The 22432-nt window shown below is 41.1% G+C and overlaps 1 protein-coding gene and 2 long non-coding RNA genes across 4 annotated transcripts in view; 1 reads left to right on the top strand and 2 right to left on the bottom strand.

Annotated features, from left to right (window-relative positions):
• The window catches only part of LOC111261830 (monocarboxylate transporter 12), a 44522-nt gene that overhangs the window by 13614 nt on the left and 8476 nt on the right, over positions 1 to 22432 (top strand). For both annotated transcript variants that reach the window (XM_086968856.1, XM_086968857.1), the window contains 2 exons: positions 16765 to 16905; positions 18321 to 18462. In XM_086968856.1, coding sequence (XP_086824982.1) covers positions 16765 to 16905; positions 18321 to 18462 — 283 coding nt within the window. The remainder of the gene's footprint in view (positions 1 to 16764; positions 16906 to 18320; positions 18463 to 22432) is intronic.
• Positions 149 to 11336, bottom strand: LOC111261832 (uncharacterized). Its single transcript, XR_015311686.1, has 3 exons — positions 10312 to 11336; positions 4361 to 4577; positions 149 to 2194 (listed from the first exon to the last, which is right to left on the bottom strand). It is a non-coding gene; the product is annotated as an uncharacterized LOC111261832 (long non-coding RNA).
• LOC147753275 (uncharacterized) lies at positions 7252 to 10303 on the bottom strand. Its single transcript, XR_015311687.1, has 2 exons — positions 9950 to 10303; positions 7252 to 9150 (listed from the first exon to the last, which is right to left on the bottom strand). It is a non-coding gene; the product is annotated as an uncharacterized LOC147753275 (long non-coding RNA).

Here is a 22432-nt window from a genome sequence, read left to right on the forward strand (position 1 = left end):
GCGATCGATTTTGCAATCAACAAATAACATCCGAATCTAGAGGATCTTACTTTTATCAGTTTCATGGTTTTCTATCCATATCAAGCGGACGTTTCTACGTAAAGGAACATACATTTGTGTAGATAAAGATAGATGTATTTACCTGTTGTACAACTGTACGATAGCAGTGAAAAAAACTTAGGAGTATTTAATTGCGTTCGTCATGTAGAAGTACGCCACTTGCTTATATGAAACCACTACACAGAAAAAACGTCTGTTACTTTACTCAGTTCATCTTGACTTTGACGAGTCACTATTGTTTTGTTTTAGGTGAAATGTCGATAGACAACACATCAAAGCTTACAGACGCCAAATCATATATTAGGAACTTTTTTTAGGCAATGGCACTACGTCTGCAGACTTTTTATTCTCTAAGTCGAGCTGTCGTAACCTACCAGGTTACGAATCGATCGGTCAAGTCACTCCGGTCCCATAGTTTTAATTTCGGGAACGTTTCGCTTTCTTTTCGAAGATCGGAATACTACAGCATAGAAGGGTTCACTTTCGGTGAGCAATTGCAAAATTAACCTTTAAAATGAACGAGAAAATTTTTTTTTGTTGACCATTCAAAGTAGTAGAAGGCTCCTGAAAAGCGTTATGTATCCGTTAATGTTTTTTTTTCTATTATGTCTGATTTTCACACCCCTGATTAAACTAGTAAGAACTTAAAAATTCGGTGAAGTTTCGGGAATCAATCGCATTGGTATGACTAAGCGTTTTTAAGGAAAATTGCCAGGGTTCATCTCAGCACCGATCGACAGTCTGCTCCAGAGTTCAGCTGGTCACTATTTTCAAAACGTATGAGACTCTTTACCGAAGTACTAGTTTGCCTTATCAATAACATTCATGGACGTCAAAGCTGTGGAAGTATCTGAGGTGAAGTTCCAAACTCCTACAATTATACATGTTACACCCTTTCAAGTAACAATCACACCTTCACTTATGGTCCCATCACAAACATCTGATAGGAGCAGACACTTATCATAATAACAGCTGTTTTCGCATCGAACGGGTCGTCCAGGCAGAAACGAAATGATAAGCTGAAAGTGTCGCCGTTGGAGAAAACGAAACCGCCGAGAACGGTCTAGTTCTAGTATCAATACATACGAGAGGGAAATATGGGTTCTAAATATACTGTGCTAGATTTTCGGAGCTGCCTCGAAGAAATTTCGTAAACTGATTGTAAATGAGAAGAGTGATACTGCACGGATGCTTGCATTGCCTTAGTTTGAATTGCAATTCCAAATTTCTGAATATAAAAGATGTATTTGTAACATTATGCAAATTCAACAGGACAGCCAGTACACAAAGCTCGATTCGTAGCTTAAATGCAGTAGTGTGTAATAGCAATTGGTCTAAAGTAAATACCGCCGTCATAACATCATCATTGGGAGTATGGTTCTCAATAACGTCCAACTCATGAGCTTCTTGCATAATTGGCCTACGCGTACTAGCAGTGTGATCGTCATGCCTATGGCACCACATAATTTCGAAGGCGACGAAATCAATCGCCGTTGCTGGCCTGGGATTCGTAGAGGAACGAAAACAGGACGGCCGCAAGCCAATATGTAAGGCTACTATCTAGATGTTACCTCCCGGAAACAAACTTGACATGATAACACAGGCAAAAAAGGATCGTATCTCTTACTTATATTCTGGCTTGTGATTGCAAGGCTATTGGTCGTCCCTATTAATGGCATCAACACGTAAATATGCTTCGACATGATCCCTACGTAAACCGACTGTCTTAGTCCAATGCTACCAATGAACCTATCACCTAGTCTTTAATGCTACCGTATGTACTTGCAAAATAGCACACTAATATAATTTTTTTGTGCGTAAAATTTGATTGTTTAAGATCATAATGAAGCTTATGATAACAATGATTAGCACAATACTCTGTCACCCATTCAGTCACTCGATAGATTGCCAGTAATTATTGGTTTGAACGAACGACTCGTGAAACTTGGTGTCACTCTATCACTGATTGAGCAGAGCAATAGCAAGACCCAACGACGTTATTGAATGGCGTAGCTATCGCAGTTGACTGCCGACTACTCAGCTCTTAGCCTGTTTCAGCAGTTGTAAGACAGCTAAGGAATATGGCCATCAGCTCCCTCCTTCCTAAGGTTATTTTCCGACCTTTTTCCGTTTCCTGTAAAACGTTTGCAAAACCGGGACTTTACATTCTTCATATGCCATGACTACTACATAGGCTATGACCATATTAGATTTAAGTCACTGCTTTTTAAAGGACTCGTTATGCTGTGGTTGAAAACGCTGATGTGAAATCGTTTACTGAAGCATTGAAAAGTTGATTCCTCTTTTAAATTGACTTCAGACGCAGCTGTTATAAGAAACTAGTCTATATAACGTATGTTCCGCGCAAACTGTTTGATTTCGCAGTATCATATATAATAAACCAACAGCATCATGATTAACTAGAATAGTTTCTTTTAAAAATATGCTTTTTCGATAGTATACACGTGAAAATGCAGACTGAATATGGGAAGTTGTGCAATAACTTGCGCAAAAATGAGCTCGGTTTACTAATCTCGCTGATAGCTCTAACTATAAATCCCTACATCTTAGTTATTCGGTTGAATTTTTTAGTTGACCTATTAAGATTCAACAAAAAAGAACAAGGTATACGGTCCTCCACGTTTGAAGTTCGATATCGCTGTTAGATATTCCATCATTCTTATGCCACATAACAGCCAGATGCGAAAATAACTCTGCCGCTACATCAGAATTAAGATCACTTACATTTCGGAACTTTTTTCTATACTATCGAGTGGCCGTGATAGCGCCAACAAAGATGTGTTATACATACAAACAGCAAAGAGGCTTAGAAGCATTTCGATTCGTTTCAGCTATTCGTTTATGGCCTTTTGGTGGCTCGCTGTTTTTTTTTTTGCTTCTACGTTTCACGTGACTACCCGCCTGACTCCAGTACCTTCGATCCAACCATATCTCCGAAAGCCACGCTTACTGTCCTTCTACCTCTATTTCCGCCTTCGCCCCTGTTCAACGATTTATCTATCTGTCCGTTCCTTCATCGACATTTTTCTTTTGGCTTGAGAGGACAATTTTGGATTCTACAAGTCTAAATCGCCGCATCGGTAGATTCGCACATAAGTGACGTCCCACTTGCCGCAGCGGCCCCAAAACCGTCGCTCGGCACTACGTGTGCGTACTGATAGAACGTGAAATTGAATGCAGAAGGAAGTTAAGAGATGTGGAAGTGGATGAGCAGCTACATAGAGGAGACGCGTAGAAATCAGAAATTTCGTTGGAAAATTGGAAATAAGTCCGCCGCCGGCGAACTGTCTATCGCAAAATATAAGCCAGGCGGGCCTACTCCAGCAGCAACAATAGATACGAGTAGCATAACGGCACATTGATTCTTCTGGATGGATGAGCGCATAAGGTTGAAACTAAGAACGAAATCGAAAAAGCCAATGCAATAGTGAACATCGATGCCCGGCTCATGTTGAAAACTGACTCTGGCATAAAATCGAGACGGCCCGAATGAGGCAAGAATGCGAGACGGAATTTGCGAGCGGTCCATGATGTACGGGTCGGTGCTTCGTAATGCGCAAGATGTCCGTTGGCGTTTGGATCGTTTGGCCTTTCCGACTCTGTTCCTGGCGTCATTGTCCTCGTTGTTCTTGCCATCATTCTTGTCATCTCCTGTCAGACTAGATCAGAGTCGGCACAGCAAAGATCAGCAGCAGCAGGGATACCACCGCCGTTACCATGTCCTACCGTTACTGACTGCGAGGAGCGACTGCGTCTGTGCGAGCTGCGAGAAAAAGGAATGGTCCATATACGCACATAGGCTCTTGAACCTGCTCGATCGGTAGGGGAGGAACGGACCTGACAAGGACGAAGACCACGAAAACGACAACGAAGAATTCCACGATGGCACTATTCGCCCACCGGGGGCGTCATCGATTTAGATGAAGAAAATTGGTTGTTCGGAGAGTTCTCTACGAAAGGGAAAGGTGGAATGCTATTCTGTTCTATGGCACAAGCAAGCAAACAGTAGAAACGACGAAGAGAAGCATGAATCGGAAAAAGGCAGAAACGACAACCATTTTTCGCCTTTCAGCAAAGGGTCAGCATTTCGGGGGCATATCATAGTCACAAAGTTAGATGACAAAAATTCTATGTACGAAATGGAGAGGGTAATAGGGGCAATTTCATAGTTCGTGTGTTCGTGCAGCTGAAAATGAAAAAAATTAATAGAAGGCCGTAAAGGATGAAAGAAATAATGGTGCTCGAAGGTGTCAAACTAATTTGCATTGTCGATACCAACCTGTTCTTCTGGGCAGCCATGATATATGGCGGTTCTGGAGTTATCATCTTTCTCTTTTTAAGTCAACCCACAAAAATGTATATGACAAGTAAATGTGTTTACTGCAAATGGATTTCTCTGTCAACAGCCTAACAGCATGTCGTATTCGATGGTACTGCTATATCTGGTTCATCCTTTAGACCGTGGTGATCCTTGATCGTGCAGAATCTACATGTGCCTATAACATCAAACAAGTATTTTTGAATACGCTAAATATCTGAAATGTATTTAGATTGTGCAAAGGTTTTAACATTGATCAAGGTAGAATAACGTAAAGGAGAAATGATCTGAGGATGTATAGGAAGCTAAAGATACAAAAGGCACACAGAAAAAAATCGAGACATCCATACAACCTGTTAGTTAAAAACGGAGAAAAGGAACGATATATATATATATATATATATATATATATATATATATATATATATGTGTGTGAATACACTCCCCGTCTTCGTCGCGTCCCGGCTTCCATTGCGCAGTTCTATATAGATATTGACCCTGATGCCTTATAAGATTAATTTCCTTGGCCTGTTTATATTTTTTTTAAATAGTTGTCACTCTTTGAATATGTACTAACAGAGTAAGGAAGGCAAATAGACACAGAAGGTTACTATCAAGAACACTCCTAATGGGCGTGTCTATTCTATGCCATTTGTTTCGATCGCGGCTTCTAATCTCGTTCAACTCAGGGTTTCTACGCCTCAGAATTTTTTAAAAAAATTTCTTCCTTAAATCTGAGGACAATAATAGCAGTTTTATGATAATGATCGTAAGAGAATAAATCTAAATGTTTCAAATGTTGGGCAAATAGGGCAAAGGTTCTAACAATCTACGGGTTTAAAGGGCAAAAAAAGTGCACGCTGTGCAAAAAGTCCAGAAAAAGGTATTCGCGGGGGCTTATTTACAATCCGTTAGTCTCCGCACAAAACTTTTAGGATTATCAAATATAGGACCCTTAATAGAGCTCTTCATCATCATTGCCATAATGAATCTGCGGTTTTGTTTTAGAAAGAAGTGGTTTCATTGTTGTAACAAAAATAACAGATAAAACCCGTGCGGCAAACAATTTACGGTGTTATAACAAGCACTCTGCATAAGTTATATGGTAGGCTGGTACAAACGAATCCGGTGGACTTTAAAATGGATTAACTTTTAAACTTTGCACCCTTAGCAGACGAACTTCGGCTGATCAATACTCCCGTCTTCTAGAAACTTACGAGTGTAAACTTACTTAAAAATACTCCGGGAGAATGAGTTGAGAAGGTAAAATGTTTTTTTAGGTTTGAAAACTAACGCCCAGTGGCCAAGTTTTTGTTTCTCGACAACCAGAGTGAAAACATTAGAAAAAGAGACCCTAAACAAGTGCATAGTACATGAATAGTCACGCCCGTCTCAAAAACAGAGATAGGAGTGTTGAAGATCAATAGGGAGATAAGCAGATATTGGGACCCGAAAGACACTTGTTACGAAAACAAAGCTTGGAGCCAAAGGGTTCTGTCGACCAAAATTGACACTTCGATGCACCGTGCTACAAAATTATCATCCTAAGACTAAAAATGCGGAAAACTGCGGATGTAAAATGGATCTCCATCTAGAAACGGGTCTAGTGTATTTAACGAACTTTAATGAACGAAATATTCTTCCAGTGCGTACGGTCTCCATAGATGATACATAGTTTGATTTATTTTTCCAGCCAGAGAGGGAGCAAACGAAAAAAATGAAGAAAGAAATTCAGTTCAGTAGCAGTGTCGAAAAAGTTCAAGGCTTAGTGTTGTTGGCTCGACCATCGAAAGCATGTAATCAGGTTAGGTGATGACATGGCTCAGTTACTTGATAGATCAGACAAAGAAATATCTTATATTAGCTTAACTCCCGTATTCTCTGATATAAATCCATGTAATTATCGTATATTTTAGACGCTGAAAAACGCAGGTAACAGACAAGAAAAGTCCACTATCAATTTATTTCGAAAAGTCATAGACAAGAGAAACGGGAACATGTATGGGAATAAAAATGGTAGGTATATGACTGTTTAAAAGTTGCTAGAGCACTGGAAGAAGTGTGTAAAAAATAAAGGGGGGTACTGTCTATTAGAAAACGATCTTCAGCCGAATTAGTTCAAAAGTTCTTTTTTAAAATTTACCAACTCCGCTTCCAGCCGCCTTACATAAATACCCATGTTCATACTACTGTCGTAATACTAATTTAGATGATGAACACTCGTACCATTCTGGTACAATCAAAATTTGTGATACCGCTGATATATCCGAATCAGATAAACCGTGTCGATGAACAGAAGCCATGGTGGATATTATTCTAGGACGTGTGTGCCATCAAAAAATTTAGTGTCTTTTGTGTAAAGGTAAAACGTAATGGAGAAATATTCTTTTTGAGTAAAGTATTGTTATACGACAAATCACGCGAGACTAGCCCATCAATCGCCTGTCGATAATGTGTCTAGTAATAATAATTATTCATCAAAAACAAATCCAGAATGTCGAAATGCAATGAAGTGCAGTAACGACTAAGATATACTATATTAATTATATTTTTGAGAAGCCAATGACCTCGCTAAGACCGCAGTTTGTCTGAGAACTGTCACATAACGTCACCATATGATGATGTAATTTCACTCATACCATTAACTGCAACAGCGACGTAAAAACCAACATGTGGTAGTTCGCTACATGATGCACCACTTCCAGAACACGATTTATCTGAATGAATCGTACCATAAATCAAACGAAAGTCACACTTGTGTCCGATGCGGAAGCATCTGTAGGCACCTTATAGGCCTATGTCCAAGGATGCGTTCCTTGAATGGCGCGGTGCAGAAAAAGCAACGCGGTTGGTCTATGCTATAGAGTTTATTTATTTTCTCAATTCTTGTTATCCCTATTCTGTTTTAACAATGCTTTCATATCGTCTATATATAAGGTACCCGACAAAGGTAAGAGCATATAAATGTATGTGGTCTAACGATAATGCACTCTAACGAAATGCATGTTTCGTACGAGCTGAAGCCACACAGCATCAATCTCCTAGCTAAGAGTCGCAGCGCGAAAAGAAAAAAACTCCATATATACGTTTAATACGTTCAGCCGAGTTAGAATCCAGATTTATGTTTTTAGAGCTTTGAAATTTATGTGGATTTATATAGTAAACTGTAGCAAACCAAGCTGATGAATCGTATTTTCTGTGATTAGCAAGGCGTTTTTCTAAAAAATGGGCTTTGGCCAAACTCCGAGCAGCAACGAGGTGCCCCATGGGTTTGCATTATACTAACCGAATCAACTGCTGCCTGCGCCGTGTTGAAGATGTGCAATACCGAGAATTATCCGTTCTAATTACAGAAATGCTTATTATTTTAAAACTAGAGTAGACGCGGAAATCGTAGACATAATTAATGATATGGAATTCTTCAAGTATTATAATACGTAACGTTTTGAAAATTCGTCTGTCTAAAAGAACAATTCTCCGTGCACAAGTTTTCTGCTCTTCCTTCTGTATCTACATACAAGGACCAGCAAAAAACAATACATACCTGTCGTATCTAGATATCGGAATTAACAAATTATTCAATTGAGCCAAAAAAGACCAGCCCGAATTTGAAATTTTCGGTAAATTTGCTAAAGTTGATAATGTCTAGAAAGCGGTTCAGAAACTTTTTGAGCACTCCGTGCACGTAAACTATTCACATGGATAGAACCGGGCATTTACAAAGCAGGACAACGACCTTTGCTGTTATAATGAATATTAATAAAAGTTTCACATTTGAAAAGATCAATCCGCCCAGAACCAGAAATTTTCAGACATAGACATCCAGTACTTTATGAATCTTGATCTTATTCCCAAATTAGACTGGTTTGTAGCCTTTTCTTTCGTTAATCTTTTTTCATAATTGACAGACAGAAGCTCCAAAGTGAAAATGTCAACGGTAGTCATATTGACTACATTCAGCTAACATACAAAGTTACCATTCGGAACGTACATTCTGTGTGTGCCTTCTAAGTGTTTTTCAATAATTATGTGCGCATAATTATTTTAACAAATCTGTTCATGCACATTTTAGCGAACATGTTTCTCATCAGGAAAGTTCGAATACGTATAAGCTTGCACACCTTCGGTTTCCTTCGATAATGAGCTAAGCCGCCCTTTTCTTCTCTAACGCGTTATGATGTCTAAGCAGCAGCACCCACGGCCACTACGAGTATCCTTAAAAAACATGTCACTCCGCCGGAAATTTTAAGGTCCAGCGTAGGGCTTTATCTAAGCTGCTCATTGGTCTCTTTTCTCGAGACTTCGATCTTCACCAAGTTTTGCATTTACTTTATCCGTGCTCGTACGTGCATGCGTGCGTAGGGATGAACTTGTTAGCGGTGAGAAACAGCGACAAGAACGATGCCATGGGGTTTGTCACGTTAATGGCGAAAGTAGTGGCAACAGCGGGAAATATGCTAATTTTATCTATTGAGCACCGTGCTGAAGGTCGGAGATGGCAAACAACAATGACCATAGTCGATTTTGCATTAATTATTATCTCGTGTATTTGACAACAAGGTATGTAGACCGATTGAGAAAAACAAATGATGGCCCTGGTTCTCTACGAATTCACTGTGCATGCTTTGTCCAACGATACGAAACTGCTATTCCTTACGAGATCTCATGTCCCCTAGCTCCAAGTTCGTTGGCGCTCCCATTACGATTTGGTAATACACTGATGATCTGGCCAGATGGAAACGTGGTTGCACCTAGAGGAAAATTAGGGATTCTTACGTGCCTTAATGTGATTGTAACAACGAGCGTAAAGTGTCAAACGTCAGGCGGGAATAACGGAAGTGATAGACTTAGCCATGTCATCTTGTCCAAAGTTGAGTAAAGTAATTAAGACGATTCTGTTCAGATATACCATGTTCTTACTAATACCTCTTTATGCTGAACTGCTATTATATACTCTATATTTACGGAGAATAAGAGTTCGCACAAAATTCATATATGTGTGATGTCAACTGACCGGTATTTTATCATTGCTTTTTTTCTTGAATTGAAATTTTCAAACATTTACCATCTTTCTGATACTAGATACTAGATGGGTAAAACAAATGAACAATAAACAAAAAAAAAAATAGAAGCTTCATTCATCTAATTTCATTAGCAGAGTCATCCTACACGCGCAGTTACATTGTGATCTGTCCTATTCAAAAGCTATTAGTAGCAGCATCGACAAAAATGGCTATCCGTAATACGTTGGAAGCCTTTTGTTACTTGTTCATAGCCATTTCCATATCTAGATTCCATATTAGATTTCATTAAGTTTGTTACTAGATCATTGTCAAAGTGTTACTCTAAGTATAAATAAAACATTGATCGGGCCTACCCATATCAGGCAATTTTCTACGATTGTTATTGTGCTACATGCAGATATGTTACTGTTTTTAGTCTACTCTGTGCAAATTCGACTATACAAATATCTTCGCGTAAGACGAGTACAATTAGGAGTTATCTACGAGGGCAAACTTAGCTGCCGTCAACCTATATAACCGCACTCACTTTTAAAGTACACACATACACTCTGTGCTACATATCTGCTCAGTTGTACGAGTCAAGGTGAAAGACAGCGCGGTACTGCTACTACTACCTATGTTTCTGTATCTCAGCAGCCGCTTCCCATCGGATCAGTCACTAAACGATCGAATACTACCGCACCAAACACCATGAGGCATCCCCGAGTTCTGGTGCGGAATGTAGCCTTAGCACAGAACTTAGTTTCTGGTGACCGCCAATGGTTACACAAATATAAAGGCCATTTGTCATGCCAGCTGGCCAGCACCGTTAGCAGCAAACATCGCCTTGCACTATAGAGCAGTTACAATTGCCAGTCATACAATGGATATAGATGTGTGTATACTTGCCGTCGTCGTCGTCGTCGCGTGTCGACTGCCATTTACGCAGTTAATGTTGTCACTCTTTCTGTTTCTGTCGCTGCATTCATTTTAATACCACTCTCCTCATGGCCTATCGGCTGAAAACGTCCTTCAGCGACCGTCTGGGCACGATCGGTGGCCGTGAGTCGAAACTGACGGCCTTCAGCTGGCCCGCGCACCGGTCTTCGGTACACGCCAGCGTACGTTGTTCGAGGCTAACCCACTGTATACACCATTGACCGCGTTTTGTGTACATACAGACTGGCACAGTTCACTCGCAATGGCAAGCGCGCCTTTATATAAGCATGACAACTGGGGAATAAGTTTCTTATATATATATATATATAGACGTAATGGTACTAGTACTGTTATTAAGGGTAGCGATCACTGGTTAGTCGCTAGAGCGCTTCGCCGCTGTACATTACTGCGACTACAGTGGCGTAATAGTGTTGGTGTCGCGTGGCGTTCAAGGGGCGACGGCCGACGACAGATGATCACTGAGGGGTCGTTGAGTATGCGTCAAGCCAGCGTAGCTGCTGAGGGTCAAAGCTAACGCACGGTCGGTTGCTTGGTGTGTTTTGTTGTCATATCAAATCGCTAGCTGGGATAGGACATCTCTACTGATGCTGTCGCCACGAATTTCACTATTGCTCTAGCGAAGCAAACGGCAGCCAGCTATGAGAAAAATGGCGCCAGACGCAATATGTCAAACCCTCACGGAGCCAGGCAGTCTCATATATATACACATATACAAACACGCACACGAATAGATCAGACGACATACTGTTTAGTGCCCGATGTTCTGTGTAGTGTTCTTTTATTAGAGATATCGTGTGCAGCGGGTGTTGTCTTGATCAGCAGCAACGAGCGATGCCGGGCGAACGTTAACGTAGGAGAACCGCGTCAGCGACAGACGGGATCATCGTCAATAACATAGCATCAGAAGCATACTTACATTACTTGTTGGGATTGAATGATGACTACAGTCATTCATGCTAACTGAGGCCGTGGACAGCGGCGGCGGCGGCGGCGGCGGTGCTGGTAACGCTTGAAACAGATATAATTGAGTCAACGGTCACAGTGAGCACGATCAACATCACTGCCATAAGTCTACTACAGCCATTGAGAAATGCTATTTATTAGAGAGTGAAAATACGTAAAATGGACAGTGACAGGAGCTAATGGTTTGTTGAATAATTGAAACGGTTTCAAATATTGCCTAGATAGTATTTCAAAAACGAACGAAATTGTTCATAGTGCAATTTCTGCATTGAGCCTAATACGCGAAGGCCAACGGTTTCATTGAATATGAGAGATATATCTATGAGTAGATGCAAGGCTATGCTGGCCTGTGAAACGCACCAACCCATTATCAATGGACATTAACGAAATTACTTGGGTACAGTACCCAATACAATTCGTGCTAGGCCTACTTGGCCATACTTACTACCATGAGTGTGACGCTTAACGCAAGCGAACTCACTTGCGTTTTTAGCCTGTTGATGACGCTTGATGAGCTCATTTTGGAGAAAAATACACATAAGGAATGAGATGGCTGAAGGGTCAAATATTACCTGTGTGGGTCGGAAACGTCTAAAGTCGCCTGCTAATTGTAAGCTCATTAAGATATTTAATCGCTGACAAAAAATCGATTGAAGGTTGATTACTTTATTTGCAGTATGCGGGGCAGTAGAAACACGCGTGAACGTGTATTAGCCCCACTGAATGCCCTTCTTAACTGCTTAATTTCTCAGCGAACAGTTTACAATAGAGACAATCCAACCGTAAAAACATCTAAATGTCATCAGGTGTATGCCGATGGAACTTGATGATTTCAATAAAAATCAAGAAACAGACAGCCTTGAAACAATTTACCCAGTGCGGAAAGATCATAAAACGAATTCAAGTAAAGCTCTATCTCCAGTTCATTCAGCCAATCCAATTTTTATTCGATCTGCGCCCCTCTGCCGCTACCCTCCCTCCAAGATTTCTCTCGTTGATGCCTCAGTCCATATCACTACTTGACGTCGGGAAACGGCTATGTTTTATCTGCCGCGATGCGTTGATCATCCAACGAAAAGCCACTTGAGATTCTGAGTTCCCGGCATAACGGCTATAGCTTTCTGCCGTCTGCTCTATTGAGGTCTATGCCACTACGGCTGTGGTCCCTCACAGAATGTTTGCACATTTGTACGCGTGTTGAAACCGTGTGAGCTGATCTAAGCTAAACTGAGCGACGTTTTTACTTTCGTCATCGTCTTCTTGCTCTTCCTCCTCTGAGGCCCAAACCCACGGGGCCCGAACCCGGGGCCCCATCGGTAGTGGGGCCCCCAGAGGCCGGATCTGGGTGACGACCCAGTTAAGTTTGGTTATCTGGGTCGACCGCAGGGGCCCCTAACGGGCCTCAGCCGGCTTAGGTGGCACTGAGTTGAGCCGGGGGCCCGCAACGATGCTGCTGTTCATAGACAGCAACAGACAGTTGAACAGGCACGCAGGCCTGCTTACTACAGCCAAACGACGATAACAACAGCAGCACTGCCGGCTTTAAGGCGCCTTTTTGGATGAAGAGCAAACAGCAGGCCCCCTCTACCAGCGCTCATCTTCAAGCTTGACTGGCCACGACACGGATTGCTCAGCAGGGAAGGCACAATCGAAAAAAAAAAGCGCCAGCAGCGTTTGTGGCACCGTCGCCTTTGCGGTGCGGTCCTTTCTTACTCCGCGGCGGTGCACTGTGCCTGTTACAATATTCGGCGCGTGCGCGACAGGTTGTGGTTCGCGTCACCATATCTGAAACACTGATGCACTACAGTCAGACGGGACATTTTGGGAAGATAGACGACGGTTTTGCAAAGGGTGGCGAGAAAAAAGTGCGCCTAAGTAAGCAGACGAGCCGAACAACTCCAAAAACAAAGCACGGCTTTAAAAACAACTAAGCGATCAACCCGCTCAACTACTGGCTCAGACGTTTTACGTAAATCTGAACTGTTTTAGAGGGGGTGCATTTTAAGGATTGTTGAACACGTGTGAGACTATATAGATCCATTGGAATTGAAATGCGGGTAAAGCAAGTTCGAATCATGTAATATAATAGTTGTACAGGCCATGGATTTTTGTTTCTTCGCTTCTCAAAGACCTAACGAATAAACCTTTCATTAATTAACCGCTATCATAACAATTAAACATTGCAATAGCTATAAAAGTGATAAGTTAGAGGAGTTAATTTCACAGGAAAATTTGCGTCCTTGTTACGAAACTCAGAGTATAAGGCAAGAGATCACCTATTGAACGAATATTTGTCTACTGAAAGCTACTGAACCCTTACAAAAGTACCATGTTTCCAAAAAATAACACGCTATTATCGGTAGCGTGCTACCCCTTTTATATCAAACCCCAATAAATCCTCTTACGTTATAGAGAAACCTTCCTTAATTTGCACATTAGAAATATGTGAAGTATGCTTTTTTATCTTCTTTTCAACTAAAACTACGTGACAACGCATCACTGCTGTTGAGGCCTCCATCACTTCCTGCACCCCCTTTAAAGCAGCCGCTCGCTTTCGTATCCGACAGAGCCATCCGAAACTTGCTGCACGGTCATTGTGTACAGATTTTCTGGAGCTTAGCAGACATCCCCTAGCGACGTCCTTGCAAGGTCATCCGTCGAGGGGCGCCTCAGCATAGCGCCACCTTGTCATCGGTGACGCTCCAGTTACGTTTTGCCGCAACCCAGATCTGGTGCCCAAAAGCTGGGTCACCACCGCAAGTCGCGTGCGAGAGGCACCAGCGCTGGCATCGCACCAAGAAGATCCGGGTTGCAAAAGGCGCTCCACAAGCGGACGCAACCAACAAGAAGCGAAGTCGTCGCTCCTGCTGCGTTGCAATATTCTTGATACACGGATGGCGAGCAGATTTTCTTACGGTGATGCGCTAGTGTCAGGGCGCCAGCAGTTTGCTCCGAAACCAGTAGTTTCGGGCTTCGAATGCGCGGTCAGAAGCGCACTGGTCGACTCACTGTAGATAGAAGTCTTCCTTTCGCAGATTGGATTTTGCTTCATCGTCCAGCCTTGACTTCGGACCCTAAGCGGTTGTTGTTGTTGTTGAGATCATTATTTTCACGGAAAACTGGCTGCTTGCTCATCTGTTGATTACGGCGCTTCGTAATACTGTATGTGCGTTACATGTCTACACGTTATGACTCAGTCCTAGTAATTAATCCTAGTTGTGTAATTTTGTTAGTGATAACATGAAGGCGTTATTGAAGCAACAAACATTGAAATGCAACCTTGCCGCGGTATGTGCATAGTCATGCTACAGTAGCATGACATCTACATTCGAATTCATTACGTTAGTTAACAATAACAAAGTGCGTGATTACATGAGTTTGCCCCTTTGTGTTCTTTGGCACCTAATTTCACCTTTTTTTTTTTTTAACTTCTGCTAAGTCTTTCCACCCTAATGTAGACACAAGGGTTATGTCTTAGAACTTGAAAGGCGGACATGGCCAAAAGAATACAGGACTTATGTAGTCGGGCATCATATTGAGAGCATGTCGTAGAAGGTTCGGAGTGACAAAGAAACAAAAGTGGGAGACAAACGAGCATCACGTCAGCTGAACGATGCCAGCGCAGCGGCCAAGTTTGCCAGACCGTGTCAACTCCACCAAAATGCTAGCGCCATGAAATTTGACGAAACAATAAGTCAAGGCCGAGGAAGGCCACGGTCGCCGAGGCAGTTCCTGTCGGCACCTCTGCTCCTCTGTACTTTACTTTAAGCAACTTTTCGTATCATTCGATTCGCTTCAGAGGAGCGTGCAGGTCAGGGGCTGGGTGCTTTCAAACCTTCCACTATTTTCTCATTATTTTTTAGCATACGGAATCACATTTACAAGTGAATGCACTTTTCGCGTTAATCATCGTTTACTGCCTGAGCCGCCACTCTGGCTGTTTGTAGGTGCCTATTGCTGGCCCTTACCAAATCCAGCCAACCAGTGTACCGATAATAGAATACGGTGCCAGAGGATGATCTAACCTGTAATACCATACGACGCAAAAATGGCGATATTTGCGTTTATTACTGCAGTATGGATGAAAACTATGCTATAGAGGAGTTGGTAGTGACAATTTTTTTCCGTTATTCTTACGGACGTTTAATGCTGTGTGCACTTAAGATTCTGGTTAGATGTGTGTATGGAGCCGCAATTTCTATAATGCCTTTGTTCGAAGCGGCGCGTTATCTACATTCTGTTGTTGTCGCCACTGGCGTTGCCGGTTGTTGATTCGGTGTACTGATATATGCTATTTGCATAAAAGCCATTTGGCAGAGGTCACTGGTCCGTATCGAAAAATCATCTTACATTCTTCCGCGCGTCACTGAGTGTTTTTGGAAAGATCATAGAGCGGCACTTGTCGTTTCCAGGTTAGAATTGTACGGAACCAGCCGCCTGATGGAATACCTGATGGCGATATCGAACATAATTCTCGAAACACAGATGGTTAGGATCGTACAATCGGCGAATTAAGGCTATAGTGGCCCTTAGGTCTTCGTAGTTGCCTCACGGGCGAAATAGTTGTAGTAAAGGTTCCGTGTGAAGGACAGCATCGCAGTTAAGATCACTAACTGTTTCGAACTTCACATTTAGCACCGCTGGCCATTTTATCAGATGACTCCTAGCACGAAAGGAAGTGTATCTACGTCCGGATTCGAACCTAGACCATCACGTATCCCTGACATTAGCATGCAGATAGATTATTGCTAAAGTTATTACGGAAAGAAGCTACCCGACATGGCTGCATAACAATATGCCTTCTATTCTATTGGTATTTTACGCTATAACCGTTATCAGAAGCAGGAAGTGAACTATTTAAACTAGCCGGAACTATTGCTATATATATATATATATATATATATATATATATATACTTTAATCGAAAAACGGTTATTGAGGGGTGTCGATATTAGCAACAGATGATAAAGGTTCTATATTTGTGGGTCATTTTAGCTAGATGCATTTCTGCCCGATAACTGAAATGCTATAATACATACGTATGTATTAGGCTAAATAAATTCAAGTCAAAGAAGAAGAAAAAAGCGAAATTGCGTTTCGCTTTTAGATAAGGTTCTTTGTAAAAACATGTTTCACCGAATTTCATTAGTCAAATTAATTTCTAAAACTGCTAAGAAGTGGTTGAAATCTCTACTCAAAGTTAGCTTTATGTTGAACCTAGACATTAGACAGTGTTGTATAGACAAGTGTATAATTCATACATTCGCATATTATAGAAAAGTTCAATTTGTTTAATTAGTGCGTAAACTCGTATGAAGTTAGCGAATCAGACGAAGAAAGACAAAAACAAACCAGATAAATTGCGCCATCAATAGAGCTTTTCCTAGGAGAACTGGGTGCGCTGCTCATTGTCCATTGCTACTGATCGATTTCTTTCAGCTCGATTGGTTGGCGGTTGGGTTTACAGGCTCTAACAGGAATTGTGTTTAGTACGTTCATCCTTGGTATCTTCTACAGACCGGCCTCCCTCTATCATCCTCAGCGGCGGGCCATCCTTCACCTAAAAAGCATGCAAAAAAGGTTAGTAGTATCGTGACAAAGAGCGCTCAGCCCATGTGAATACCCAACATAGAAGTTCCTATAGTAGCAATTTTGAGCGTTTATGTCTACGAATGGTAAACTACCTATTTAAAAAGCTCGAAGTGGTAATATTTAACGTTTTGAGTTTATTCAAAGCTACAGCCAAACGGTGCAGTAACCGTCGAAGTAAAATCAACAATTTAACAAGATGAAGCGTGTTTTTTTTTTTTTTGTTTTAATAAAAATAAAGCTTTAGAGTCTTCAGTGTAACATATATAAACTTTATATTAGGTTGTTAATATAATAATCTGTCTGAAATTAAACACAGGTAATGATAAATTAAAAGAGCATTCAGTGTACTTTCATTTTCCTTATTTTTCAACATATGTATGCATATGCCTAACTCGTACAACCTCTGATAAACTTAAATCGATTTTCCAACGTTATGACTTTTCAAGCCGACATTTTTCGGCAGCCTAAGATTCTGACGAATTACAACTGTCTCGTGCTTGTTATTGCCCTTGTCAAGGTTTTGATTAGGTTTTGTGATCCTTCTAGCTCACAGATTAGGGCTCTTGCATGCCTCTGGATTTGTGCACTCCAGGAACAGGGATGTCTTGCCTCTCGCAGTAGACCCATGCCCTCCGATTTTCCGAGAGTGCACAGTTTTAACGATCATGCAATGGTCGTTCAGAACTTCAATAAATCCTGAACATATACTCCCCTGTATCCGCATGATGCGGATTATGCATGGCCTTCATAGCACGCTGTTACCGCTGGATCGAAATAAAATTATCCATTATAGCGCTTTTGTGACAAATTACTAACCTGCAAATTTTTGTATAGCTTCAACGAGTTCCAGCGATCTCTAGCGCCACGGAGCGCCAGACCTATTTAACCCACTTTGCCTCGAATGTAGTGCGTTTTCGATATGTCTTGAGATCTTTATTATAGTTTACGTAATACAAAACATTCTTCACATGTGTAACGCGGTTTGGGAAGAACAAGTGATCATTATCATCGTAGTTTCTATCTGAGTGTATGTTTTGCATCTATAACTATGTAAAACTAACTATTTAAGAATAAAAGAATTGTAAATCGAACTAAGGAGACACACCTGGCTATATTGTCCGTACACAAAAAGTCGGAGTTAGAATTAGATTAAAGCCTTGTGAATTATGTTTACCTACAGGATCAACTTTAACTAGTTTTATGACTTGGGGTACCTAAAAGCAGCCAGCAACCTCTTTTTGCCTTTTGACTATGCAAGCCTTCAAAACGGATCCACCAGAAATATCGGAATTGGGTCCGTTGATCGTTCCCGGTATCCGATGTTTCCATGCGAAGTTAGTATTTACTTGCTTTATTTACCATTTAAGAAGCTAACGCTAGATCGTTCTCTCATTTGTTCACAGGTCAAAAGCAAAGGATAAAAATCCGGCTATTGAAAAGCCGCCTTTTTTTGATTTTGGCGTACTGAAGTCGCGAACGGTACAAATTCTGATCACAGGCACCGCAATCGCCGCTGTAGGCGTCTCTTCACCTATGATTCTCTTTGTAAGTGCTTACGTAAATATATACACAAGACGTTTTTTTTACGACAGAGTTGCATGAGTCAACGAAAAAATCAACGAGAGATTAAAAAGCTAATCCATTTTTAGTCTATTCGAAAGAGGCCCCTGATCACATTTTAAACAAGTTCTTACCACAAACTATTGAACACAAAATAGAATTATAATATAATGAACACACGTGACTCATTTAGAATCGAACCTAAGACGCGCAATTGTATTTAGAGATAGCTGTTGAGAGGCCGCTGTTCATAACACGTAAACTGGTCATCGAGTAACGGGCACTACTAAACTAAACCAGCTTTTACTTATTTTGTTCGTTGTATAATCGAGTTCAGGAAACGACAAAGGTAAACGTATAGGAACAACTTACGATGCTAACGGCTGTACAAACGGCTGTGTTTCCTTTTTAACAAAGGGTCTGAGAAATATATACCATCTCAAAAGTTGTCTGAAATATGTGAAAGCTCGTTTCCAAGGAAAACCTTGTAGACAGAGATGTTATTGCGTGGAAACTACATAGTTAAGTAGTTTAACTTTAATCCAGCATTTAGTATATTCTCCTAATTACCTCCCGACTGAACGGGCAACAGAGTTAGAATTGGTAAACTAATCCTGTCAGCTGACCAGATGGTGGCAAAACTTTTTGTCGGTGATTACTTTGTTACCATTGATTTCGAAAGCTTTGCCAAATAAGCTAAGACTGCTAATTCTCGTTCAGATGGTGCTTGGCCTCTACGCGCAGATCTGTGCCACTGATGATTTCGTGGTGTTACTTTTGTCATCTCAACATTTTACTTTTTTAACAACAAGTATTTATTTTTGCGCGAAAAATGCTATGAATGATTGCCTATTCGCTAGCCTTTTCCTTTGTTTAGAATCTAGGCTTGGTTTAGAGCTTAAAAATAAAAGCTTGCTTAGGGATACTTCTCGAGGTGTCCCTTAATCGTGTTGAATATTGCCTATCTTCTTATCTATATTTGTGTTGAAAAAGAAATCAACAGGCTTACAATCTATTGAGTCTTATTGAGTTGAGACAACAAAACAGAAATCGACACAGCAGTAAGTTTATCCAAGTTTACATTGATCAGTACGGATGAAAGTTTGCTGCTGCTGCGGAACTTGGTAGTCCCTCAGACTTGTTTTGATTCGGTTGAAAATGGGTCCTAGTGTTTCCTTTAACAATTTTTTTGGCAACAGCTAGTGGCGCTCTGATGGCCTACGAATTACTACTGCCGAGTCAAGAGTACTTAGGAAAGAAGCAAGTACAGTATAATGTGTAGAAGTATCTTTGAGGGAACTTTTCAGTTAACGATAGCTACCTATCCAACAAAAGATCAGCCGGAAATGAGACTTACACCTGTAAGTTCATATCTACGAACTTGCTTGTTTTTCCAGACAAATACGTTGACAAAAAGTGATATCTGGTTAACCTTTCCCGTTACGTACAACGGCTCATCAAAGTACGATTGTAATGTGTTTCAAGAGCGCTGTGCTATCGAGCCCAGTCTCGAAAGCCAAACACCAATCGAATCTTTGCGAAATCTCTTAAAGAAAAACAAAGTGCTTCTGGGGACTGCGAAGCTGGCTTTGTGATAGCCAGCCAAAGAAAAACAGCTGCTAAAGTTCAACAACGCATGTTCGAGTGCATGAGATCCCGCCATGTACGACAGGACTCACCCCACGATCAACATTTCGGCTAGCACGTTTTTTATCATTGCTGTCATCATAAAATAAAATTAATCTTAAAACGTAACGTGAAATAATGTATCTTACTTATAAATACAATTGGGATTTTGGAGAGCGTCGTATTTGTAGCGATACGAATGCATCAAGCCAGGCCCTGTGACAGAACATTTGATACTGGATACGAAGTAATTGTTTTTCCCTAAGCCGTTAGAACGTTATTTCGCGCACGGTAACCAATTTTTTAATATAATGCCAAATGCCAGAACAAAATTTTCAAACATTTGTACTAATGCTTCATTAATCAATAATTAAGTTAATTAGTAGCATAAAGTAAATTTCGTACCCAAATAGCTAGGCCCGACCAGGACGTAAATTTATCGTCAGTTAGTTTAGAGATACATCGCAAGTTCTCAAACAGTTCTAGCACAATGTAACCAATTCATGCTACTCTTTATTCTGCATGTACAAAATTCGATTTATCGTATTTTAGTCAATGTGGACTGAAGTTTTTTGAGACAAGACACCTTATAAGTTACAGTTTAACAATAGTCGCCCGTTAATACCATAATGTCTGGCCTATATGCGCTTGTCTACATCTTATTTCTCAAGCGCTTTTTCTGCGCCTGCTCGAATATTGAGCTGTGTCAGCCTAATGTATCATGACCAATTCACATAACACCGGAGACACTCAGAAACTAAGTACGGACATATATGGTCCCGCTGCACTAACATTAGGTTACGAAAGGAAGGCAAATGGTAGCTTAGATGGTTAAGCCTGTGTTTTTCAGCGGCCGCGGCAGTGCATCGAGTCTTCTTTGCCATAGTCGTCGATGTTTCGTTGTCTGGAGCAAATATCTCGGACGCACATCTTTGTTAGCATGTTTTTCTGTTGGAAGGAAACAGTTAGCTAAACGCGTCTGGTTGATCTTTCAAGCGAACGAGGAGACCGCTTGTTCAACATGGAATGACTGCGGAATAAAAGGTCTACATCTTACAGAATCGCATTTATTCGGAGTGTGATTCTATATCATCAGAACAAGTCATCAGTTTGTTTTTAAGGTTTTATTGCTGTTTTCGAGTTGTGACTGATTCCATATTATTATGTTAAATAACAAGAAATTATGATCCCAAAGCTAAATTTCGCTCATAGTCTTCATTTTAGTAAGTCCCCGACTATACAATACATCGTTTTCGTTAGCATATTCCATACGACCATTTTTTAAATATCATTAAAAAAAACAGCAGCATACACGTAATTAGCTCGTTTCAAGGATTAGCTAAGTAAAGACTTAGGACTCCTTTTGGAATATTTGCTTTGCACCGTATCTCGCTCAACATTTATCGTAGTATACGTTGAAGCTGTACGTATAACTTGGCCGCCTCGGATTAATCATGTACGTAAGCAAAACCCTTTACAAAACTTCGCTGATGAGGCGACGAGGCGTGCACGCGTGCTTGTGGCCCTGGTAGTTTCAAGGACTAGACGCGACAAACGAAGGGAGGTCGTTGACACTTTTGAGGTGCCTGTCTCTTGATTAAAGGTTTTCGTTTAGTACTACCTAGCAGTACGACGCATCCCTGAAATAATTTTTGGAAGGCCTACGTCCAAGCTACCTTCCTAGGTTAACAAATGTTTGTACTATTTGCGACCACCGATATCGTTAGAAGTACGCCTTTGCAACTTGACTGGCATTAACCGGTTACGCTATTATCGTAGGTTTGGACATTACGTTTCCTTCTTAAGTCGACTTCTATTGTCAGCTTGTTATGCTGCCCATCGCGCTAGATCAGACTGGACTGACCCACGGCCTTCAGATCGCGCCTACCCTGCTGTTGATTCAACGAATATAATTTGTTGATGCTACGCCCTGTCCACAACAAACGGTCTAAGCTGCGGTACCCCATTGCAATTGCTTCGCCCTACATACCATGGCCCCCTATCTGGTGAACGTACGGTCGTTCTGCAATTAGTCTATCTGCATGCTCGATTTTAATTGGGGTTGCATTACTGTCCAACGTTAACTTCTCGTTCTATCTGATCTATTCGGTTGCATTTTTTCGGAAAGTCTCTCCAACTACAGCTACCCAATGCCAATAGTTCTATCTCTCTGATTCGACTTCTTTATCACCATTCTCAGTGGCTCTGTTACCTTCGAATAGTCATCCTATTAGTTTTTTCCCATTATTGGTTACGTCCTATAGGTCAATTGCAGTAGTCCCGTTCCAGTTAAGTTGGTGTTACCTCATTGGATTGATTATATCCGTCT

The sequence above is a fragment of the Varroa jacobsoni genome, unplaced genomic scaffold (genome assembly GCF_002532875.2).
Source record: "Varroa jacobsoni isolate VJ856 unplaced genomic scaffold, vjacob_1.0 scaffold_599, whole genome shotgun sequence".
Taxonomy (NCBI): Eukaryota; Metazoa; Arthropoda; class Arachnida; order Mesostigmata; family Varroidae; genus Varroa; species Varroa jacobsoni.